This window comes from Hyperolius riggenbachi, chromosome 6 (assembly GCF_040937935.1).
Source record: "Hyperolius riggenbachi isolate aHypRig1 chromosome 6, aHypRig1.pri, whole genome shotgun sequence".
NCBI lineage: Eukaryota > Metazoa > Chordata > Amphibia > Anura > Hyperoliidae > Hyperolius > Hyperolius riggenbachi.
The window spans coordinates 287107241-287133759 of record NC_090651.1 but is presented as its reverse complement, the minus strand read 5'-3'; the positions used below and the strand labels follow the sequence as shown (position 1 = coordinate 287133759).

The window sequence follows — 26519 nt, the reverse complement described above, 5'->3', positions numbered from 1 at the left end:
CTGGTTGGGGCAGGGCTAACCGCCGCAGCCCTACCCCACGCGCGTCTGTCAGCGCGTATCTCCGCCTCTCCCCCGCCCCTCTCAGTCTTCCTTCACTGAGAGGGGCGGGGGAGAGACGGCGATGCGCCGCTGACAGACGCGACTGGAGGCAGGGCTGCAGCCGTTAGCCCTGCCTCCAGGAAGGGAAATTCTGCGACCTTTTTACGACACACTTTTGCGGGGGGTGGGTTGGGGGTGAAGGGACCCCCGTTTAGCCGCGGGATAGCGGCGTTTTAGCAGGGGCACACGTGCCCCTGCTATTTATGAGCTCTGAAGCGAGATTTATTCTCGCTTCAGAGTCTCTTTAAGTGGTTAAAAGCACATTGAAAACCACAACAAAAAAAACTTTTACTGTATGTCCAAATCCAGAGTTGTCCAAAAGTAAATCCTTTACCCATGTTTCACCACATATGACACAGGACTCTATATTTACAAATTCAATGTACAATCTCCCAGGAATGAAGCCTGCTTGTAAGTAGGGGATCCCCTGTTCATACTGTATGTACAATGATGTGGACGATGTTAACTCTATATAAATCTCACTAATATTATAAATGCAAAAGTTTGAATGTTACTCAATGGCTGAACGGATTGGAATGAAATTTGGCACACATGTAGTACATTATCTGGAATAACATATAGGATACTTTTTATCCCCATAACCAAAAAGTAGGCGGAGACAAATACAAATTTCATTTGGAAAATGTATACTGCAGCCATTCTTGCGCTGTTAATGGCAGGGTTCTCAAACTATGCACAGTTTGTCACTGGGTGACTAGGATTTAATGTTCACAAAAGTGGGTGGAGCCTACAAAAGCCAATCAAAGTTCACCTATGGATTTTCAAGAGGAATATTTACATTGCTGCCATTCTTGCACTGTTAATGGCACAAGCCTCAAACCTGGTACAGTTGGTCGTTGGGTGACTCGGGTTGAAATTCAGAAAAAGGGGGGGCCACAAACTGCCAATCAGATTTGTTTAATTTCAATGCAAATTATTGATGCCAAAGACCGCAAAGCTCACAAACTTGGTCATTGAGTAATTGTGTTAGGGTTAGAAAAAGTGGACGCAGCCAAATACATACCCTGGCAGATAGTATATAATAATACAATAATCTAGACTAAGAGAAAATCACGAATCTAGTATGCTCTGTGTTAAATATTGTATAATGGATATTTTATTGTTGTAACAAGAAAAAAAATCATTAAAAACGTAATTTCCCAAAAAATGGACCTTAGACTATGACTATAGTAGTTATTAGATTGTGAGCTTCTCTGAGGACTGTCAATGACATGACTATGTACTCTATAAAGTGCTGCAGAAGATGTCAGCGCTATATAAATACTAAATAATATGGTAGGACATTAGAGTATGGCTATGGTAGGATTAGATTGTGAGTTCTGAGGACAGTCAGTGACATGACTATTTACTCTGTAAAGGGCTGCGGAAGATGCCAGTGCTTTATAAAATACTAAATAAATATAAAATGCTAAATAATGGATTTTATGTATATTTTTTAGCTGTAGCACCACCTACTGCAGAAATATTGTGCTGCAGGATGAGCAAACACATAAATAGCCTCAAAACACTGTTGCATCTGATTTCTTTAAGTTCAGTCTGTTTTAAATCAACACAACTTTTCAAGTCTTATATGGAGGAGATGGAGATGAACAATATCAGTTTAAAATGCCTTCCTGTATGTTTTACTGTATTCACAAACACTAGTATTTACTAGATCCATAAGACACCCCGATACAAGGTAAAGTCAGGCAGTGATGTTCAGGTTGTCAGGAAATATTACACTGGTCCGGCAGATGCAGTCTATCCTCAGCCTGTTTAGATCACATGACTTGTTCATGTAGTGCATGGTAACACTTATGTATATCTGAATGCAATGGACAATTCTCCTTATAGCTGTTAACATGAATGTCATTTCCTTTGTCTTCCAGCGTCAAGAGCGACATGCGGAGAGGCCAGCCTTACTGGAACTAGAAAGATTTGTACGTATTTGTCCCGTCATAGTGCGCTTCATCTAAAGTTTCCTGTACACAACTGGCATCACCTTTGTAACGCACATTAAGCAAGTAGCGTAGTTAGCCACACGAGCATCGAAGTAACGTGCTGTTTTCTATGCAGTTTTAAAGCGGTTGAGTGAATATTCCCATTTTTATTTTGGTGGTTGGTGAAGCTTCACAAGTGACCTCACACTGGAGTCACCTGGATGCATCCTTGCAGCTGCTTGAACTTATGTAGTGACTTCTTGCATAGCAATGTGGCGCATATGCTACTTAGGACTGGTTTACACAGAAGCTTTGTGGGCGTTAAATGCAGCGTTGAAAAGCAACATTTGTAGGTTTAGAGTGCTGTCTCATGCAAGTGAATGGGAGCGTTTCGTACAAGCTTTTGCAGGCTTTCATAAAAGCTTAGCTGTTAAATGTTGGCATTGTTGAAAAAAACCCTGTGTGAATCAGCCCTTATCCACGCCCCTCTGCTTGTTTGGTGTAGCTCTTGGATTTTACAGCTGCTAGATCTCCTGCAGCAGTAGATTGTTGGGTGGAGTCAGGTGATCAACTCTGAAGAATAAGAGCTGCTCACTGGCTGGAGAAGATCTACTCACCTGGCAGCTGCCATCTTTCTTAAGGTAGCCATACACTGGTCAATTTGCCATCAGATTCGACCAACAGATAGATCCCTCTCTGATCGAATCTGATCAGAGAGGGATCGTATGGCTGCCTTTACTGCAAACAGATTGTGAATCTATTTCAGCCTGAAACCGATCACAATCTGTGGTGGTGCTGCCGCTGCCTTTTTCTCCCGCCAGCTATACATTACCTGCTCTGGCCAGCGCGTATCCCCTCTGTCACCGCTGGCTTCTTCTCCGCTGGGTTCTGCGCTCCGGTCCGGCTGCCTTCACTTCTTTCTGTCCGGGGAAGTTTAAACAGTAGTGGGCGCTCTACTGTTTAAACTACTGTTTAAACTTCCTGCCAGGACAGGAAGTGAAGGCAGCCGGACAGGAACACTGAACCCAGCAGAGAATAAGACATCGGTGACAGCGGGGAGCAGGTAACGAATGCTTGACGACCGACGCTAGCGGCAATCCGCTAGTGTCGGTCATCAAGCATTCGAACGCCGCTATCAACGCACTCCCGACCCGCCGGCGATCGAGAAAAAGCTTCCGCACGGACGCATTAACGGGAATCGACGAGAACTATTGATTTCGGACGGAAATTGATAGTTCTGTCAGCGTTTGCGCAACGATTTCACAGCAGATTCGATCACAGTGATCAAATCTGCTGTATATCGGCGGGAAAATCGTTAGGTGTATGGGCCCCTTTAGTGGGTGCAGATCATGTTACTGACCTGCCCTAAGGCAACTTCACTAGAATGGCTGTATAAGGTATTTAAATTGAGTAATGGGATGCTTGCCTATTCACCTTTACTAACACTGGAGGGTGAATTAGTGCTTTAGAACTCTGTACTTACTGTTTATTGGTAATCTCTCATCTTAGGAAAGAAGAGCATTAGAAAGAAAAGCGGCTGAACTAGAAGAGGAGTTAAAGGTAAAAGTGCTATTATCTGCTTCCTGCCTTTAATCTGTACTTTCCTGTGTCCTTTTCTTGAGTTACTGACCGCCACAGATCCTGTTCTAAACCACTACAGTATGCACTCACCTCAGTGGGGCAGGAGAGGGTGTGGGTAGGTGGGCACAAGTGTTAGCGACCCTCAAGCATTAGTTCTTATGATTCCATCGACCACTTTACACAGTCACATCTGCTGTCAGGGGTTCCAACTATTATGCACTTTACATAAATATTTTATGTTGCTCTGTGTCTTTGTTCGCTTTCCTTATTTCCTGTCTGAACAGGGAAGAATTCAAATTCGCACAAATATAAATACAGGTCACCAACGGCTCGCTCATCATCGTTTCACAAGACTTAAAACTGTATCAGCTTATGACCAACAAGGGCTGGAGAGAGGAGAGTTAATTTAAATGGATGTCCGCCTCTTGCTACGGCGCTCCATTCTCCTGATACTTAATACTTCACAGCCAGAACCTCCGCTGTGAAACAGGAAGTGTCAGGAGGAGGGAGTGCAGCATCAAGAGGCAGAACATTCAGGCAAATAAAAATGAAACCGAGAGCACAATATAGTGCAGTATGTTAATAGCAATTGGAAATTGAACAGGTTACTCCTCCACCAGGGGTGGACACGGTATCGCAGTAAAAGAACAGAGGTGCCAGCAGGATAAAAATAGATACAACTTTTAAAATTCGCTTGGAGGATGCGGTGGACTTACCTCCAGAAAGCAGACACGAAAAACTGTCTGAATTAGTATGAATACATTTATTAAAAAGTACCCCAAAGAAGCACAGAAGCGCTATACGTGCTATTGCCGAAATTCTGTTTGTCCCCACCTTATTGCCTGATGAAGCGGGCTTTGCCTGCGAAACACGTTGCATCTTTGGGGTACCTTTCAATAAATGTGTTCATACTAATTCAGACAGTTTTTTGTGTCTGCTTTCTGGAGGTAAGTCCACCGCTTCCTCCAAGCGAATTTTAAAAGTTTTATCTATTTTTATCCTGCTGGCGCCTCTGTTCTTTTACTGCGATTCAGGCAAATTAACACTCTGCCCGGGCCTCTTCTGAAACTGGAGCGCGGGTACAGTGTCTCATCTCGCAAAACTCATCCTTAGTCACCAGTGACATGCCAAGAGTTTCTAACACCTTGTCACACTATCCAGAACTGTAATATAAGGTTTTACAGTATACCCAAGGTGAACCTAGAATACGAAAACACATACTTGCATAACAATAGGGATGCCTCCTGGATCCTAAAGAGGCTTCCCATGCCGTCCTCTGCTTCCCCATTGCCAAGCGTGGACCCTCTGAAGAATTCTGATGAGGACTTGTCACAAAGGCACACGGGAACCATGCTCCTCTACCGACATAAGCACGGCCATACTGTGCCTGCATGATTGCTGCCGTTCCTACAAAGTAAGCTGGAGTTGCTTGTGCACAAGCTGCTCCGGGCTGTTGTGCAGGCTCAGTAGTGCAGCACTTGTTCCAGTAGAGGAGCAAGGGCCTATATGTTCCTGAGGGTCCCTCTGAGGAGGACACAGGAAGCCTCTACAGGATCCAGAGCCTTCCCTTTTTCTTGGGTAGGTATGAGTTTTGTTTTTTTCAGGTACTTGTTTACCTTTGGTTCCTTTTAACCTTTTCGGGACCGGCCGCCTAACCCCCTTTAAGGACCAGGCATTGTGGGGGGGGGGGCGCGCGCGCGTTTTGGGGGGTCAGGTGGCCGGATCCCCTCTGTGGCTGGCTGTGCAGTGTGTCCCCCCCATGGTGGCAGGTGTCCCCCCTTTTGCCAGCAGCCATCACTCACCTTCCAGGCTCCAGCGATGCACCACAGTAGCCCCCTCTTCTCCGGTCGGCATCACCGCTCCTAATGCCGCGCAGTTCCGGGTCGCGGCTTGATGTCATCAAGCCGGGACCCAGAACTGAGCGGCATTAGAAGCGGAGATGCCGGCCAGAGCAGAGGGGGGCACCGATCGTCGCTGGACCAGCAGGGAGGTGAGTGGATCCTTTTCCTCCCTGCCGCAGCTGCTGTCAAAGTGATCACTATGATCCGACGGTGATCGTAGTGATCAACAGCCATACGCAATGGCTGCTGATCACTCGGAGGAGATGTCGGCTGTCATATGACAGCTTAATCTCCCCCTCCGGGTGCGCACGATCGCGTCGGGAGTGGAAACGGCGGGCCGGCGTAGATCCTACGCCGCATCAGGCTAGAACAGCCACAAGTGCGGCGTAGGATCTAATGCACGTGGTCCTGAAAAGGTTAAGTTGTTTTTTAAATCCACATGCTAAAGAAACAAAACAGAACAGTGCCAAGAGAGAGATTGCTTGAAGTAGGTGCTATTGTGCAATTCAAGAAACCAGTAGTTGTTGTTTTGGTATGTAGCAAAGGTGGAAACCACTTGTGTGCTAACCTAACCTCTGATTTATTTGCAGGTCCATTCTGACTTGAAAGCAGATAATCAGAGACTCAAGGATGAAAATGCAGCTTTGATACGAGTCATCAGCAAGCTGTCCAAGTGAAGGCAGAATTGAGGCAAGGATGATAACAGCCATACACAGTATCGATCTCTTTGGCCTGTCCAGGCTGACACAGGCTTAAGGACCTTCTTGGCCAGAACGCTGTATTCCCAGATCTAGCAGCTGCTGCAGAGGACATGCTGGGAACAGAAGCGATGTCTTGTTTGGCATTGTGCTGCACACACTGGAGCCAGACTTGGAGCCAGCATCCCAATCCGTGAACGTGGAGGAGTCTGACACGCTAGTTTATTACATAGTTTTATTCACATTTTTTTATGTATATCTATAAATATATACCATACCTATATCCACATGTCCTCAAGCCATGGCCTTGACATAAACTGAAGGTTATGCTTGAGAATCTCATGGCCAACCTTAATACAAGTAAGCAAATGATGCTATTTGGTCTCTATGGCTGAAACGCGTTCTTACCTGCCTTTTTCAGCTACAACTGTGATACTCCTTCTCTAGTCACTCCAGCAAATATATTATTTTCTATACAAAACCCACCTGTGCATCCTCCAAGCAACCGAATGGGAACTTGCAGCCTGTCGGTGACGTACACCAGATACCACTGCCTATACACAGACCACCTACAGCAGTAACAGTGTTTCTGCTGGCCTACAGTAGGTAACCGTGTAGAGCCATGAGTTTAGGTATCCAGGCATGCTGAACCCTGATCACACTGTTCTCAGTATCTATGAATGTGGTGTGCTGTACACGCTCTTTCAGCCTGTTCTTTTTTTTTTTTTACCGTTAAATGCCTTTATGCTGCGTTTCTCAGCACAATTCTGTTATTTTCTCACAACGTTCGCTTTTGAAGACTCTCCCACAGAAGAGCTCGTGAAGAAAAAAATTGAGGTGTTCGTATCAGCCCACCAGATCGCTAGGAGTTATTTTTCTGTTGTGAAAAGTGCATACATTTTTCTTGCTATTTTTTTTATTATTATTATAAATGGAAACCATGCTTAAGTATGTCACGATCCTCATAGTGGGCTCAGATTTTAACACTTTGTCAATGGAATGGTATGGAGAGGAATACTAAGCACACTGAAAACTCACTTAAAGGGGTTCTTCCGCGAATGAGGAAAAAAAATCAAAATGGTTTATGCATAATCTATTAAAAATCCTTCTAAAATAGTGTGAAAAGTTTTTAAAAAAAATGAATGGTTTCACCAATACAACATGTAATGTATACAGTGACGGCTGAGGTGACTGTGAGGCTAATCCATTTGTTAGGGGTGGTTTTTTTGTTACTGTCATTTCACAAGCTGCTCCCTACCTAGTTTTCATTGCTGTAATGCAGGGCTATGATGAAGTGCTGTGCAATGGCAGTTACAGCTGAATAACGGCTGTGCTGCTCTGTAGTTTCTGCTTGTACTTCCTTACAGAGCTGACCCCCCTCCCCCCCCTCTCTGTACTGTACTGTACTGAACTGTAGCTCAGGCAGCTAACTTGCCGTGCAATGGATAGGAAGTCCTCTGCACAGACGCTGAAGTCTGGTTGCCCGGCAACGAGGTAAACACGTGATTTGCTCCGAAGAGCTGCCCGACCTCTGCCTACAGGGAGAGGCTGGGGGAGGGGGGTCAGCTCTGTGAGGAAGTACAAGCAGAAACTACAGAGCAGCACAGCCGTTATTTTAATAGCTGTAACTGCCATTGCACAGCACTTCATCATAGCCCTGCATTACAGCAATGAAAACTAGGTAGGGAGCAGCTTATGAAGTGAAAGTAACAAAAAAAACACCCCTAACAAATGGATTAGCCTCACAGTCCCGTCAGCCGTCACTGTATACATTACATGTTGTATTGGTGAAACCATTCATTTTTTTGAAAAAATTTTCACACTATTTTAGAAGGATTTTTAATAGAACATGCATAAACCATTTTGATTTTTTTTCCTCATTCGCGGAAGAACCCCTTTAAATGCATACCTATGAAACCATATATAGAGAGATTTAACCTGCTGAGCGGTCTGGACGAGCTCAGCTCGTCCAACACCGCCGGAGGCTGCCGCTCAGGCCTTGCTGGGCCGATTTTCGTCAAATAAAAAGCAGCACACGCAGCCGGCACTTTGTCAGCCGCGTGTGCTGCCTGATCGCCGCCGCTCTGCGGCGATCCGCCGCGAGCAGCGGCGAAAGAGGGTTCCCCCAGCCGCCTGAGCCCAGCGTAGCCGGAACAAAAAGTTCCGGCCAGCGCTAAGGGCTGGATCGGAGGCGGCTGACGTCAGGACGTCGGCTGACGTCACTCCGCTCGTCGCTATGGCGACGATGTAAGCAAAACAAGGAAGGCCGCTCATTGCGGCCTTCCTTGTTTATTCTGGGCGCCGGAGGCGATCGGAAGAACGCCTCCGGAGCGCCCTCTAGTGGGCTTTCATGCAGCCAACTTTCAGTTGGCTGCATGAAATAGTTTTTTTTTAATTTAAAAAAAACCCTCCCGCAGCCACCCTGGCGATTTAATCAGAACGCCAGGGTGGTTAAAGGACAACTGAAGTGAGAAGAATATGGAGGCTGCCATTTTTATTTGTTTTAAACCATACCGGTTGCCGGGTAGTCCTGCTGATCTATTTTTCTGTAGTAGTGTCTGAATCATACCAGAAACAAGCATGCAGCTAATCTTGTCAGATCTGACAATGTCAAATGCCTGATCTGCTGCATGCTTGTTCAGGGTCTATGGCTAAAAGTATTACAGGCAGAGGATCAGCAGGACAGCCAGGCAACTGGTGTTGCTTAAAAGGAAATAAATATAGCAGCATCCACATACCTCTCACTACAGTTGTCCTTTAACCACCTTAGCGGTATGGACGAGCTCAGCTCGTCCATTACCGCCAGAGGGTGCCGCTCAGGCCCTGCTGGGCCGATTTGGATGAAATAAAGTGCAGCACACGCAGCCGGCACTTTGCCAGCCGCGTGTGCTGCCCGATCGCCGCCGCTCTGCGGCGATCCGCCGCGAGCAGCGGCGAAAGAGGGTCCCCCCAGCCGCCTGAGCCCTGCGCAGCCGGAACAAATAGTTCCGGCCAGCGCTAAGGGCTGGATCGGAGGCGGCAGACGTCAGGACGTCGGCTGACGTCCATGACGTCACTCCGCTCGTCGCCATGGCGACGTAGTAAACAAAACACGGAAGGCCGCTCATTGCGGCCTTCCGTGTTACTTTTGGCCGCCGGAGGCGATCAGAAGAACGCCTCCGGAGCGCCATCTAGTGGGCTTTCATGCAGCCAACTTTCAGTTGGCTGCATGAAATAGTTTTTTTTTAATTTAAAAAAAACCCTCATGCAGCTGCCCTGGCGATCTTAATAGAACGCCAGGGTGGTTAAGCCTGGTACACACGTCCAATTTTTATTGGCCAATTTTACCACTTCCATGGAGAATGAGCTTTTACCGACAAAACCTGTTCATAGTATTGTATCTTTCAGCATAGTATTAGCAACTACTTTCAGCTACCACTATGCTGAAAGATTCCACATTGTACTGCACATTCATGGAACTGGAGAGACCTGAAGAAAACCTTCATAGTATTTAGTCTGATGGCCCTCATACGATGTGGAAGTGGTAAAATTAGGCAATAATTAGCCAGTCTGTGATTTTTATACAGCCCTGTCACACTGCCTAGCCACTATTGTTTTCTCCGCTTTCTCGCACCTGCCTGCTTATTGGATAAGCAGTGTTGTAGTGAATGTCAAGTGAAAAAACAAACGGATACTTGCCTATGGAGAGGGAAGGCACTAGGTCCTATGGAGCCTTCTCATTCCTCTTACGGTTCCAGCGCTTTCACTCCTGTTATTCGATTGGTCGAATACTGCTCTGTACCTCCGCTGTAGGCTTCAGAAATCTTTGGGAGCCTGAGTGCTCCTGAAGACGGGCGGCTCCGTACTGCGCCTGCAAGCTTTCTCAGGCACTCACGTGTGGCAAACTTCCAAAGCCTCCCCTGTGGCGGCAGATTGGAACGAGGTGACAGCACTGGAACAAGTGGACCGTGAAAGAAACGTAAAGGCTTGATATGACCCCAGAGTCTTTCCTCTCCATAGGTATTTTTTTTTTATTTATTTACTGTAAAGTGAATGGGAATCAATATAAAAAGGCTCTGGGTCCTATAGAGCCTTCCTCCTTCTCTCTCAATCCCCGTTCCAGTGCTGGCTCCCCAGTTGCAGTATTAAACCAGTTTGGTCAAATACTGCTCTCTCGGCCACTTCGGAAGTCTTCAGGAGCACTCGCTGCTCCATACTACGCACACGCAAGCATCCTCTATCGCCCACTCGCGCGTGCGTAGTATGCACCAGCCTGTCTTCGGAAGGACTCTGCTCCCGAAGACCTCTGTAGTCCCCGCTGCAGGGGATTCAAACTGGGGAGGCAGTGCTTAACGATGGGGACCAGGAGAGGAGTGGGAAGGCTCTATAGGACCCAGAGCCTTCCTTCTCTTTAGGGAAGTATCTGTTATTTTTTTTGTTTGCTTTTTTCTTGTATGATTCCCAATGACTTTAAGAGGAGTCATTGTCCACTGAGTAGCTGTGTGATGAGGCAAGATGACCAAAGAGAAATAATGGTGTGCAACTGATGAAAGTAGTGTGGTGTGTCCATTTCAATAAAGTGACACACTTTTTCATAGTTAAAAAAAAAAAAATCTATAAGGGCTCGTTTCCACTATAGCGAATCCGCATGTGGGCACTTCATGCGGATTCGCATACTCAATGTTAGTGGATGGGGCTGTTTCCACGTGTGCGGCGGCGGCAGCGTTTTTCGGTGCGGGAAAAATCTGCACGACAGGGTCGTCAGATTTCGCGTGCGGCAGGAATGCGGGCGAATCGCCGCTAATGCATTCAATAGGGAAATGGCATGTGGCTTTGTCATGCGGATTTCCCCGCGGTTTCGCATAGGGAAACGCAGCCGCATGCGATTTCTTCAGCGGTGGAATCCAGGCGATTCCGCACCGCTACAGTGGAAACGAGCCCTGAAATTCAAAAAATAAATTTTTTTCATGTGTTTATCTCTGGATTCATCTAATTTGCAGTGAAAACCACTGTGCATTTACAAAGAGCTATATTAAATAGCAAAAGATCTACGTACTTTTGTTTATACTATAAAATATCCATTTAGAAATGACTTCATTGTAGAAGTTAAGTAGCCCGCGTTCTCTATGAATTTGCCTCTTGAAGCAAATACAAGTTGTTCCCTAATAAGTTTCCATTTTGTAAACCATGTACCTTAATGTGTAACTGTCGGGCATAAAATCAAAAATCAATTCTTTATTTTTATCTGGTAAACAAGTAATGTGGATGCTAACCAGGCAATCCAAAAGTTAAAATCTCTATTACTTTTCTTGTTTATAAATGATCATTCCCCAGTTTACCTGACTCTTATTTGGTACGTTGGCGCAAAAAGGAAGTTGCAGGGCATGCTGGGTTGTCTTTTTTTTTTTGCTTCTTTTTCCCCTCAGACTTAACTAATGTACAGAAGCAAAAAGACAACCCAGAATGCCCTGCAACTTCCTTTTTGCGGCAACGTACCAAATAAGAGTCAGGTAAACTGGGGAATGATCATTTATAAACAAGAAAAGTAATAAAGATTTTAACTTTTGGATTGCCTGGTTAGCATCCATATTACTTGTTCACCAGATAAAAATAAAGAATTGATTTTTGATTTTATGCCCGACAGTTACACTTTAACCACTTCACAACGGAGGGGTTTTACCCCTGAAGCACCAGCGCAATTTGTACATTGCAGCGCTGCTTCCATTCATTTTTTACTGTGATATGATTGGTTATTGGGGACTGGGGTCCCCATAACCAATCATTGCACTGCAGAGCGGGGGTGTGTGCGCGCGCGGGTCGCGGGGGCGCGCGATCGCGCGCTACACGTTTGTTTACATTTATTTACATTTATTTGTTATCAATGGAGACTGCTTCTGTTTGAAGCAGTCTCCATTGTGTCCGCAATCGGCGCGTCTAATTGGATTTAGGAACGCTTGTTCCTAACATCCAATTAGTCACCTGCTGTGCTGGCTGGCTGGAGTGTGCGCGCGAGGTCCCCGCCCACTCCCAGCCAGTAAACAAATAAGTGCGCCTTTCTCCGTCCCTGGGGGTGAAGCAGTGCGCAGAGGGACGGAGAAATTTAGCACTGGGGGGTTAAGTGGTTAATCTTGTTTTCTCCTGATCACACCCTTTAACCAGTTAAGGACAATCAGATATATGTAGTCCAGCGCACGTCTTAATGACACACACACACACACACACACACACACACACACACACACACACACACACACACACACACACACACACACACACACCACACACCACACACCACACACCACACACACACACCCACCATTCTTGTTATTGTTGCTTCAATCTTCTATGGTTCCACCACCAGACACACAAATATAAAGCGCACTCACCAAACACAATATGACCACTGTCAGATTGGTCAAACAGCGCACAACTCCAGGATACCCCAGCACTCCTGGTCCTACTTGATACTTATGTCCAAGTTCACATGTCCTTGTACCTCAAATAAAAGCCTCTCATAGCGTGATACAGTTTAAAAACAATTTACTTTATTAAAATTGCTCACTCACATGTCACCAGATGTACAATGGGCACAGAGTTTAATCACGGGCTCTCCCCCGTTGCCAAGCCGGGCTGGGCTACGCAATCTCCACCGGTCGCGTGATCCGTCGTAATTTGCGTGGTCCGCCGCCACTTCTCGCTTCCTAGTACGTCCAAACCCCCACTCGATCGACTAGTTTCGTCACTGCCTCATGACTCATCAAGAGCATGGGGATTGGACGCTGTACCAGGATATTTCACATCAGCCCTCCTCTCCTATTGGTGTATTTTTCCAAGCTCTGATTTGCCGCTGTCTGCTGGGTTCTAATTGGCCATTTCTCATTCACATAGCGAGCCCGCCTACCTCCCTCAATCCACCTTCTCTCGCCAATATCCAACCCCTACCATGCCCACGTCACTCCGCAATCCTGCGGCTATTGGTCTATTCTCATCCTTTTGGTTTGTAATCAGTGTTCCCACCACAAACTATATTTATTACCGTAGTTGGGTAAGTTAAGAGGGATAGCCCGTTTACATACATTTATATAACAATTTCTAATTTAAATTATATTGCATAGAGATTATATTGCATAAAATTATATGGTAAATATACAGACCATATCAATTCCATTATCCCCCTACCCCTTCATGCTAATTCTTTATTATCACAACCTAATCACATATTTATATTCTCATAACATCATGATTTCATTATACCATAAAAATACATATATCACCCTCGCCCCTTGCCACCCCTTCCCCTTAGGGCACCAGACATATACTGCTACAGATCATTCCACACCATCATTTTAGTTATCAGCAATAAAACAGTTGAGGTCTAGTTCTATGTTATGACCACCTGGCTTCATACAGCCCATTCCGTAAATCCACTTTGTTTCTCTCATAGATATCTGTCTGACTTTATGGCAACCTCTCCAGCTGTACCTCATCTTTTCTAGTCCACAAAAAAAGAGATGTTTTGGATCACTGTTGTGATACTTACTAAAGTGCTCTGAGACACTATGCCCACTAAAGCTTCTTTTTATATTCCTAATATGTTCTTGTACCCTTTTTTTCAGGGTCCTTGTTCTCCCAATGTATTGTGTCCCACAACTACACCACAACAGATATACTACCCCCCCCCCCCCCCCGACTATTACAGGTCATATTTTGCATGATCTTAAATTTGCGTCCATTGCTGAATGAAGTGACCTCCATTGTTTTTACACCATTAGCCTCCTCACATGCTAGGCATCCCCTGCACGGAAAAAAAACATTTCGATTGGAATCAGATACCGCATGTTTCCTCCCTCTGTCGGTAATTTATAAAACATCATCGAGAGGTGAGAAAATGTATCAGAATTAAACAAAGAAAAAAAAATAACGAATGCGGTATTTTCCCGATTACTATTTACTTCACCTCGCATAGCTACCAGAGTTGAGCCCATTGTCTCTTTAGCTCTGTAACGATTGTCTCTAGTGTAGGTATTTTCAAAAGTCTTCTTTAGTTTGGTACACCAACTGCTGTCCTGATGTAATCATGTTGATTTGATCTTGCTGAGTTACAGGCCATCTTCTGATACAAACCTTCGGAAGGAGTTGAGACAAACTGTTATCCTGGATTAACTCCTTCCTGCTGCCGCAGTGCAGATACAACTTCTAGCAGCATATTTCTCATGCAGCAAGAATGTACATCCAGTGACCTCTTTACCCCCACTCTACACTTGGCTCTTGCCTTTCATCATGTGATCACGGTCACCCAGTCATGGTCCTCAAAGGAAAAGTGTGTTGTCACCAAATAACATTCCCTCTGCTTTTTTACCTAGTATCTCTTCATCTCTCCTCCTCACAATTGTTTCAGCTTATGTTTTATAATGACTTGAAAATAACATTTAACATTTAACCACTTCGTATCCAGGCCTTGTTTCCCCCTTATGGACTAGAGCAGTTTTGACATTTTTCTATGTCCTTATTTAATCAGCAATAACTTTATCCATACTTAAGACACCTAAATGAAAGAATATATCTTTTTTTTCAATACAAACTAAGTTTTCATTGTATGGCATTTTTTCTCTTGAACAATTTTATTTTCTATGCATTTTAATGGAAAAAAGGGAGGGGGAAAAAAAGGAAAAAACTATATTTCACAGTTTTACCAATTCCAATTTAAAAATAGATAGCGCTACTGTAGATAAGACACAAATTTTGTTTGGCTATCTCTACGGTTTATCACAAAGTGCAGATTATGTTCCTGTGACAATTTATAGTGAGGATATTTGGTTCTGAAATAACTCTACAGTGTGTGTTTTTCACTATAAACTGAGATAATAGCATTTGTAATGATAAAATCAATCTTATTGGCTCAGGGAACATATATTCCCTTTCATCAATTAGAAGTGCAGATCTGATTGCAAATTGCCCCTTCTGAAATTCATCTTCGAACACTTGTAGTGCAGATCACTCCTTTTAAAAACACCATATTTATAAAGAAGCAATACCCTTAACTATGACAGTAATCATTGATTTGATTGCTTACTGTAGTAACCTTAAAAGAGCAATCCAAGCTGACTAATCCAGCCCATAGGTCTCTTATTCTATCTCTTTAGCCTACATTGGCTCAAGTATAACCGCAGCAAAGATTTAGCCCCCTTCCAGTTGTACGTGAACCTTTTCTCCCTTGACTAGTTTCTTGCCTTATGAACCACCAATAAGATTCATTCTCTCAGAAGCACCATCTCTCCCCTAAGCTGTCTTGTAGTACTGTATTGGGATCTTATTTTCTTGTCACAATAGTTATCATTTGCTTCCCCTAAGAGTGGTTTCCACAGGAATTGTATTTTTTCATTTGTAAAATTTTAATAAAACTGCTTGAGATGGCAATCCAAAGCGTTGTACATTTGATTAGTAGTGTTGGTCAACTTGATTGCCTACCAAAGGGGGTTAAGGTTAGGCACCACCGGGATCTGTGTGAGAGTAGGGAGAGGTTAGGTCATAGTGAAATATCAACAAATATTTCTGATATTTCTCTATATAAATGAGTGATGATCAAAACTACCAATATTCATCTCAAATTAATTTTTGCAAAAAAAAATTATAAAATTTAAATTTTGAGCAAAAATGCCTTTGAAAATAATTTTTCAGGTTTTTTAGACATTTTCATGGTGAAAAGAACTATCTCTGTGGTTTTGCAACTTTTTGCGGGAAAATGCCCCATTTTTTTTTTACTCTAAATTTTTGTGTCGAAAATAAAAAAAAAAATTTGACCATATTGTGAAAATGTAATGTATTTTCGCAAATTAATTCTCAAATCAAAAATAACATTTTCAATGTGAAAATGACTTTTAATGAAATTCTCAAGCAACACTGATAAAAATGAACTAGTAGAATGTTTGAACCTAAGATTTTCTTATGATAAGTAAAATATTTCCATTCATATTATTAAAAGTTCCATACATATTTTTACTATTCTTTAAACAAAATACTGGTATTTGTTTTTTTAAATGTTAGATCATCTTTCAAAAAAAAGAAATAAAAAAAGGGAAAACATTAGTTGAATGATATTATCCTCATCAAAGTCCTCAAGGTGTTTCATTTTATAATTAGTGCCTTTAATTTGGATGATTTGGCATTGCAAAACTGCTACAAATACAATGTGGTACAAAAACTGAGCCTTAAAGAGAATCTGTATTGTTAAAATCGCACAAAAGTAAACATACCAGTGCGTTAGGGGACATCTCCTATTACCCTCTGTCACAATTTCGCCGCTCCCCGCCGCATTAAAAGTGGTTAAAAACAGTTTTTAAAAGTTTGTTTATAAACAAACAAAATGGCCACCAAAACAGGAAGTAGGTTGATGTACAGTATGTCCACACATAGAAAATACATCCATACACAAGCAGGCTGTATACAGCTTTCCTTTTTAATCTCAAGAGATCATTTGTGTGCTTCTTTCCCCCTGCAGCTATCTTCCACTGAAGTGTCAGGCTGTTTCTTCCTGCAGAGTGCAGACAGCTCTGCCTGTATGTAATTCCTCAGTATGTGAAAGCCCAGCCAGCTCAGAGGAGGATTTATCCAGCTTGTAAAAGATAATAGAGCAGAGAGAAGCTGAACTAATCTAAATATCACACAGGCAGTGTGCAGAGAGGGGCCTGGAGGGGGAGGTGCATCACAGAACCACAACACTGAAGAACTTGGCAGCCTTCCAGACACAGGCCGACAAGTCTGACAGGAGAGAGATAAGTTGATTTATTACAGAGATGGTGATAGTAGAACGTGCTGCAGTAATCCAGAGCACATTAGAATAGATTTTGGAACTTGTAGGATGGAAGAAAACCGGATGGAATTTTTGTTACGGAATCTCTTTAAAGAGACTCTGTAACAAAATTTTCAGCCTTATTTATTCTATCCTATAATTACTGCAGCCTTTCCTAGTTGCACAGTGGCTGTATTATCTCTGTTATATAATCTAATCTTCTTTCCTCTGACGGCTTTGTCGGGCTCAGGCAGGAATGTACTGGTCTGCTTTTGATAGGATAGAAGCTATACACACCCTCTCCACGCCCCCTGCAGGCTCTGTGTCAGTCACAGACTTAGCTCCTCTCAACCTATCACACTCTGTTTGTAAACACTGCCTAAAACTGGCAATTACAAGCCAGGAGGATTGCAGCATGAAGTGGCAGAAACAGCACAGAGGGGCCCAGGAAAACATAATGAATAGAATGGTATGCTTTTTATTGTAAGAGTTTTAGAGTACAGATTCTCTTTAAAAAAACACAGCAAACATGAAGGTCCCTTTTCATGGCTATATACAACACTCCCCAGGTTCCAAAACTTAGACATATTTGGTGTTATTGTTAAAAGGGTATAAAATATTTTGGCTAAAACATTTGCATCTTAATTAGTAAAAGAATGATCTGCAGGAAACAAGTAAAAACTGCAATTTTTCAAATATTTGCCCCTTAGTACAATTAAAAAAGGGACGTGTATTTAAAAAAAAGCAATACGCCAAATGAAAGTCTCAGATGCAGGGAAAAAAATAAAAAATAACTTGCTATCTTAAGTGGATATTAGGTTGTCCACAAGTAACATAACATATATTAAATCAGTGAATTCTTGTCATTTAGATTTCAAATCCAAAATTATTACTATTTTTGAAGTTAGTGAACCTGAACTCAGTACTTCCTGTCTGCTGTAAAATATACCTATCAGTATAATGACCTTTATAGAAAAACATTTCTTTGTTACAGCTGATACAAATCCTGCAATAAACCTGCAGTGGGTCTACTTCCTGCTTTCATGGGGTTAACATCCTGTGTTTACAAATTAGCTGCTTTGCCGATGCAGCCAGCTGACACCGTTGAGAGATCAAATTACATCTTGTGATTAGTGACAGATGAGGAGGAATTAGAAAGGCTAAACTCTCTAAATACATGCAGGGTGCATTTCTCTCTGTTTTCCTTCTGTCCTGTGCAAGAGTTCGAGTCCACTTTGGTATAAATGTGACAGACAAACCAAAAAACAAATGAACTTTGTCACAAATATGCCTAAAAGAATAAGTCATTTCATGGATACTCCATTCCCATGCTAACCTTTGTTATGAAATAATTATTCTGGCATTATAAAGGAACCTTAAGGTATTATTCATACTAAACTGCCCCAACCCGACAAACTGAACCCTTTCTTCTAAATGTTTATTTTATATCTTCATCTTCCTTACTGAGTAAGTAAACATATTTCCATAGTCTGCATTTTGTGTCACCCCTTCTGAGACACTCGGGGCTTTGAGTTATCGCCATGATCTGACAATGACCAATCTAGCAGCTGAGCAGCATACATCACTAATGAGTACCATCCCTTGTGTTGGAATTTTATCAATATCTAAATTAATTAGTGCTAGCTAACAACGACGATTTCAGGCCTTTCAGATGGGTAATTAATTAAATGAAGTAGAAATCCCTCTTCACTGCACTTCTTCCATCATGCCGTGGGTCTCTTTATCTGTATCTTGGATATTTTAGTGGGAGTACGATACCAACATGCACTTACATAGAAGAATACACATTATTCCCTATTAATTCATCCTTTGAAAACTGAGGTTCAACTTCCCATTTTTTTTAATTAAATACCATAGTAAATTAGCATGGGTTAACAATGTACAATGTTTTGTGCTTTGCGTATCTATATTGTATGCAGTTATTGTGTGCACCTGGCCTGGCTTTTCTTGCTAGATTATAGGTTTATGTGTTTATGCCAGTGAGCTTTAATAGATCTTTGTCTCAGTAGAACCATTTCTAATTTTGCCTACATTTGTTGCTTTACCATAATTGTTTGGAGTAATCCACATTTGCTTCAAGTTAGTCATTTTTACAGCACGACTGACTTAAAAAAGCACCTTCTAAAATAAACATATACACACAGGGCCGGATTTTCCATAAGCCACTGTAGGCACATGCCCACATGCCCCCGATGATGGAAAGGCGGCTCACTCACCTCCCCCAGTGCCCCCCTTCCTTCTTCCCTGTACAGAGTCCCAAGCAGATTGTAAATGACAGGTTACTCACCCACCCCTCTGCATTCCACAGATGAGATCTCCCTTCAGTGTGGAGGCATCTCTTGCTACCTAATACTTGAGAGCAACTCAAACTACTTAAAGAGGAACTCCAGTGAAAAGAATGTAATAAATAAGTGCTTACATTTTACAATAATTATGTATACATGATTTAGTCAGTGTTTGCCCATTGTAAACGCTTTCCTCTCCCTGATTTACATTCAGACATTTATCACATGGTGACATTTATACTGCTGGCAGCTGATGTCACTGGAAGGAGATGCTGCTTACTTTTTTGGCAGTTGTAAACAGCTGTTATTTCCCACAATGCAACAAGGCTCCCACAGTGTGATGTCAGTACCTCCGTGCTGTGAGGCGCTGACATCACACTGTGGGAGGGGTTTCACCACATAATCAGCCATACAGAGCCCCCTAATGATCCGTTGAGAAAAGGAATAGATTTTTCATGGTAAAGGGTGTATCAGCTACTGATTGGGATGAAGTTCAATTCTTGGTTAAGTTTTCTCTTTAATATTGAGGGTATATGTTGTTACCTAATACTAAGGTGCACCAGTAGCTATGTACGCTGGGCAGGGGAAGTAGGGAGGAGGTGAAAGCTGGGCTAGCCAGCACGCTTGCAGTGCGGTTGGCAGGAGTTTGTTGGCTCGTGGAGGGCGAGATTTAGGGTACCAGAATATCTGTGCCTATAGGTTCCTGTGATGCAAATCTGGGCCTGTATGCACATAATACTCACCTTCTGCAGACTCCATCCAGTATTTCTAACATCCCTCAGATGTAGCGCTTGGCTACCAGTCCTTTCTGAAATCTGGCACCTTCATAATGAAATGGCCCAACTCCAGATGTTCCTCCAGGGTTAGCACTTCGTCAGTGCCAGCATGTTCGCTCAGGACACTTGCACTTGGGAGCGTGCTCAGTGGGGAGGAAAAGGGATTGAGTGGTCTGGATAGACACCAGAAGAATTCCTCTTCCAGTTTAAAAGTTTGACTTTCTCTGAAAGTCAAACCTGTCTGCTGGAGATTATGAAGGGAAGGGGAAGCAGCCTATGCAGCCAAGAGTGCACAGAGATATGTTTTGTTCATGTGAACATAGTTCTGTGCTTAACGTAAAAGTATAGTTCAGGTCAGATATCCTTAACTGTGTTACACCTAAACTTCCTTCATTCTGTCTGTGTGCAATACCTTGATTACTAATCTTAGAATTCCATATGAAGGTATTGGATATTTTCTGTTTTTTAGAGAAAATCCTTATTGAATTATGTATTTGGAGCAGGACCTCTTTCAGGGCATCACAGGTGGGACTGCAGCAGTATGGGGCCCCAGTGAGTTAGGGGACTGGTGAGCAATGCCATAAACATGGGCCCCAGCTGGAAGTCTGTCACAGAATATACAAACTCTCAGTGAGTGTGGCTGTGTTCGGCTCGGCCAGCTGAATTTGTATTGTCATTTTTATGATTTTGCCATGCTTGTGCTTGTTTCAGTGAATAAGAATTGTATTATAATCGCCAGGGCCGGCCTTAGGTTTCACTGCGCCCTGAGCGAAAACTGATTTTTGTGCCGCCCTTTTATCCTCTTCCCACGTGCATATACACGCACGCACGCACGCACGTATACACACACACACAGGCCCATATGCAATTCCCCTTTTCTCCTGAGGTATCTCCTAGGAAAGTGTTTCCCAACCTTTTTGACATTGTGACACATCACACCAAATGCTCAGATCTCTGACACGTCACGTATGTATAATAGAAAAAATACTATTAATAACCACGAATGGATGGAAAGAGTGCATTATCCTGAATACACTTAAAAATGAAGGCTAGAACCTTTCAGGAATATTAATAAAAATAATCAGTGGGACAGTTAGCCGCCTCCCCCCATTGAGAATGATAGCACAGCACTGACAATTTGCACCACGCGTTATAGCCGCAGTGCGGCTATCCCCCTCCCCCCAAACGCCCTCAGACTCAGTATAGGTCGGTAGCCAGGTATAGGTGCCCCCAGTATAGGATCTCCTGTGTAGGTTCCCTCAATATAGGTTGCCAAGCATAGGTGCCCCCAGTATAGGAAGTCAGTTGAAGGTCTCCATCCTCCCCATAGGTAGCCAGGCGTAGGTGCCTCCAGTATAGGTAGCCAGGCGTAGGTGCCTCCAGTCTAGGTAGCCAGGTGTTGGTGCTCTCAGTAAAGGTAGCCAGCTATAGGTGCCCCCAATATAGGAAATCAGGTATAGGTGCCCTCAGTAAAGGGAACCAGCTATAGGCGCCCCCTTGAAAGCCGGCTCCCTGAGCGACCGTTTCGGTCGCTCATATCAAAGGCCGGCTATGATAATCGCTGAGAAAATGCAGCATGCAGTGCATTTGTGATTGCGAGCGCTGCTCATGCCCTGCAGTGAGAGTAATCTCATAGGATTACATGTATCACAACGCTATGCTGACTGATCACCTTAAATATAGGGTCTTCAAATTAAATAGGGGGCAGTGGTTTTTCCCAGTATAAGGCCCAGAGTTTAATGTGGCAGCCATAATTTGGAGTGTTCTAGATACAAATAAAATCTTTGGCAAGATTTCTGTTTAATATGTGTGTATACAGCCCATTCAAAATATTTTGCATCTAGAGATATTTTATCATTTAGGCTTTCATGTAGTATAAGAGCGAATCCAATCAATCATTCAAGGTATTTTCAATCTGTTGGCCCTTATACTACTTGGATTTGGTAATTCTGTACAACCAAGATTGTGTGGTGTGTGTTGAGCTTAAGTTATATTTTAATTTGTGTTTTGTTTGTGTAAATGAAAAGTAGCAGAAATCAAATGTGTGAAGCTATATTCATCTGCTCAGTGTCCTCTTTGTGCAGTGCACTGTGTTTTAGTTAACCTTAAACTGTCACATATCGTTTTGATATAGTGTCAGTTTCTACTAGAAGTTTACAGTGTCCCTCACTTAGCATTGTGCTTAAAGTATGTCCTTCTCTTACATGCAGCTTAAAATCACACCAGGCTACGTGACTGGCTTAATGTGCTCCAGCAGTGTTGTGTACACTCAGTGATGTATCTTTTCCAACTGCCTTTTCCAGTTTTGAATGCCATGTCTGATAAAATCCTTGGTGATTTTGTTTGCTGGAGGAAAATACATGAAAAGCAGTACACAGCATCCTCGACTAAAAATATTGAATCCATGTATAAAATGTATAGTAGCGATAAGCACAAATTTCGCATAATTGTAATTTTGCATCGTAATTAGCAACTACAATGCAGAATTGTAATGTGAAATTTCGGGAAAATTTGTAATTAAATTTGCATGTAAACGTAATCCATCCATAATCTCGCATAATTACGGGAAATTTACCGTTATTTCATGCCAACTTTAGCGGCGAATAGCAAAACCCCCACACATGCTATAATCACCCCAAAAATTTTTCAAAAAGGCCTTATAGTTTTTGAAATAATTGATTTTGAAAATACAAAGGAAAAACGTTTTTTAAACTCAGAAAATAGAATGTTTTAAACCCCTTTTTCCTTTGCATTTACAGAATCGCTTTTCTCAAAAACCACACGTTCATTTTTTTACAAATGTAGGTGATTATAGCATGTATGGGGTCTTTGCTATTAACCGCTGAAGTCAGCACAAAATTATGCAAAATTACTGATGGATTATGCAAAATCAATTGCACGTCCAAACCCTAATTACGTATGGCCTTAATTGTGAAAAATGTTGCTAAATTTTGTATAATCGTAATTAGCAGATTATGATCACCACTAATTTATACCAGTCAAAATAAAAAGTTTTTTCATAAGATTTTTGTAAAGGATTTTTTTTTAAGCTTTGATTTGTCAGAGTTGCTCCCTCAAGTCTGGCTAACGCTTTCCATACACTGTACAATTTATAATAGCTAAAATAAACAATGAAAATCTTCCAAATATTCATTATTAGTGATGGCCATGTGTAGGGGAACTCATGGAGAAGCATGTGATCAGTTCGGTCAGGTGATAGATATGCAAGTCTCTGATTTGCTATTCAGGATCATGTGCTAAAGCAGGATGTGATCACAGCAAATCAGAGCTTTGCAAATCTATCCACTGATCATCAAACAAATCACATGTTTCTCTATGAGTTGTCCCTGACATGACCATCACTATTCATGATTTACTTGGTCCATCACCTTGCACCAGTAGATGTTAAACAAAAGTTATTCAGAAAATCATAGATTGTAGATTTGAGTGACAATGGTTTTGTTTTGCCCAATGCTTTATAGGACTATGAGTGCCTTGCATTCTGCTCCCACTGATGGTCCTGCCTTGCGGAGCGCAAGCCTACATGGATCACACAAACAATTAGCTTGTCTGATCAATATTTAGTCTAAAGAGGGACAGTTGGGAGATATGGCAATTCTGTATGTGACAAGTGACACACACTGCTTCTTCATCCACTTCACCAACTGTTATTGGGTTGAAAAAAATCCATAGAAGGAAGTATAGTTGAGCTCCCACTCACACTCCTTCAATGTAACTTCAGACAAAAATATTAGGTTTTGATAGCAATGAGATGAGTTAGAGCATTTGATATAAATTTCTGTTTGTACCCCGATTGGGATATATATTTCATTTCCTGTTCTTCCTGTTTTCAGTTTCCCTTTCACATTCACAGAAATCAACACACTGTAGGAGGCGTCCTTAATCTCGTTATAGCATATAACCAATGAATCGGTAAGCGTAGTGCGTCTTACCTGTTATGAAGGTACGTACACACGAAAATCATAAGATAAGGTTTATTATAGCACAGAGGACTAGACAACGCGTTTCGCGACCACAAGTCGCTTCTTCAGGTCAAATAAAGTGCTATTGGCCGGTAGGTGTGTAGCGTGGGCGCCATCACATCTACCGGCCAATAGCACTTTATTTGACCTGAAGAAGCGACTTGTGGTCGCGAAACGCATTGTCTAGTCCTCTGTGCTATAATAAACCTTATCTTATGATTTTCGTGTGTACGTACCTTCATAACAGGTAAGACGCACTACGCTTACCGATTCATTGGTTATATGCTATAACGAGATTAAGGGCGCCTCCTACAGTGTGTTGCTATCTAAAATACCCCACTACGTGGGGGTTTACTTACTGTAATTATAGTAGTATTCTTTGGGAGCAGCGACCGAACAAGGCCGAGTGGAGACGGTACCTCTCCACATGTTTTGATGGTGGTTGCCTTAATAGCAACCCAGAATTGTGAGTATAATTGTTGTTTTTTTAATCGACTATCTCACACAACGATAATACACGATATTGGGCTCCCGGTGTCCTTGTGCTTTTTTCGTTTAAGCCCTACATTCACAGAAAGTCAGATAATTCCCTGAATGAGAACTCCGGCAACAAAGTAACAGAATTTCTAACCTCTCCTCTCCCACTCTCTCTCTAAATAACATAACAATGAAAAAAAAAAGTTTTATCTAGAGTTTCATAACAACAGAACAGGCATGAATGCATTCACAGGACTATAATGAGCCGACTATTTATAAACATCAAAATAACCACTTCAAGTAATGCCTTCCTCTGCACACACAATTCACCTAGCATAATTCATCCTATTTGTGGACGCTAGATAATGCTAAATGAAGTCTGAGCAGGATGCTTAGAAAAATGAAATAAATGCAACAACCTCAAGTTCAGTTGAAATAGGGAAATTGTAATTAGTATGGAAAGCTGTAAGCCCCACGGACACAGTATCAAGACCAACAGAGGAAGGTCACTTATACTCACAAGCATTTTATTACAATTAATTTAAGGCCCAATTAAACCCTGACTTTTGTTCTGGCACGTATGCCAATTAAAGTAGGTCTTACCTGGTAAACCTGCTTTGGATTGAAATATGAACTTGCAGAGCTGGCATAAAGAAGGAAGCAGTTGTTGAGATTAAAGGAAATCAGTAACAAAAAAACTGCCCCTGGGGGTGCTTACCTTGAGAGGGGGAAGTGTCTGGATCCTAATGAGACTCCCCCCTTCCTCTTCACCCTTTGGAATCCAGTGTTGTCAGCCCCCGAACACCACCTGAAGCAATATTTAATATCTGCTCTCCTGCACAGTTACAGTATCAGCTTTAGGATCGGGCTCAGGCGGCTATTTCCTACTGAGCCGATTGGAAAGCTGATACTGTGCCTGCGCAGGAGCACGTATTGTAAATATTGTCATGTGCTACTGCGCCTGCGCACAGCTTGTCGGGATTTGCGGGATGCCAGTGCTGGATCCCCAAGGCTTAAGAGGATGGGGGAAGCTACATTAGGATCCCAAGGCTTCCCCCTCTCGTGGTAAGTACCCCATGGTGGGACTTTTTTCTTGCAGATTCATTGTAAGCACAGGACCACTGCTTACAGAGATGTTTCATACGTGGCTTTTAGTGGTCCTAAGGCCATGCCCTTTCCATTTCTCATGGATCAAGCCTGGCCTAATGACTGATCTCATACTGCTTGCATATAACTAATGCGTGACTTACAGCTACATCAATACAATGGAAAAAACGATGGTTCTGAGAGTCAGACAATCACACCTCATCCACTGTATTCAATAGAATTAAACACAAATGCCCGAGAACCAGTGATGAGCGAAAATGGGATATTATTTTTGTGTTATTTTCATGAAAATATGTAAAATTTTCTTTTCCACGGGCAAAAATACGCTCAAATAATTTAGCGGGTTTTTTTTTTGCTAACATTTTCGCTTAAAAAGCGAATATTTAGTTTAGTGTTTTTTGGCTTTGATTTTGTACTTTCTGTAAAACCTAATATGCGCCTAATATGGGGAGAGAAGTGACTTCCTATAAATTTCCGCATCTTCGCGTAAAGCACATTTCAAATATGGCAGTTATTTTCCAAAATTGCTATTTGGTTGAAAATATGGCACTTGTTTTGATAAATTCGCTGTTTGGGTGAAAACGCTAAAAATGTTGTGTATTTTTGTGGGAAAAACTCAAAAATGAAAATGGCATTTTCTATGCGAAAATGACTTTGGCAAAAATTCGCAAGCACCACTGCAGGGAAGACTCTCTTTATTACATATTGAGTAATAAAGAGAGTCTTCCCTGCAGTCTTCCCTTTATTACATATTGAGTAGTGTAGCTTGTAATCTGTGCTGTATTATAGATTAATGGCTGAGATTCAGGCATATTCTTTTGAACATCAGCTACACCAAGCACAGTCTAGAAGACTATCCTCTTTATATACTGACAATAACTGACTTCATGCAACAGCAACACAAATGGACTGGATGCAACATAGAACTTACTCATACTCACTT

At 42.5% G+C, this 26519-nt stretch overlaps 1 protein-coding gene and 1 long non-coding RNA gene across 13 annotated transcripts in view; both read left to right on the top strand.

The window, feature by feature from the left end:
• Positions 1-7161, top strand: part of LOC137522782 (protein phosphatase 1 regulatory subunit 12C-like) — a 58578-nt gene extending 51417 nt beyond the window's left edge. For all 12 annotated transcript variants that reach the window (XM_068242868.1, XM_068242863.1, XM_068242861.1 and 9 more), the window contains 3 exons: positions 1989-2039; positions 3549-3599; positions 6052-7161. In XM_068242868.1, the coding sequence (XP_068098969.1) occupies positions 1989-2039; positions 3549-3599; positions 6052-6138 (189 nt within the window). In that variant the 3' untranslated portion in view covers positions 6139-7161. The remainder of the gene's footprint in view (positions 1-1988; positions 2040-3548; positions 3600-6051) is intronic.
• Positions 7162-7541: 380 nt separating this feature from the next.
• Positions 7542-26519, top strand: part of LOC137522781 (uncharacterized) — an 80481-nt gene continuing 61503 nt past the window's right edge. Inside the window, exon 1 of the long non-coding RNA XR_011022439.1 lies at positions 7542-7653. This is a non-coding gene — a long non-coding RNA (uncharacterized lncRNA). The remainder of the gene's footprint in view (positions 7654-26519) is intronic.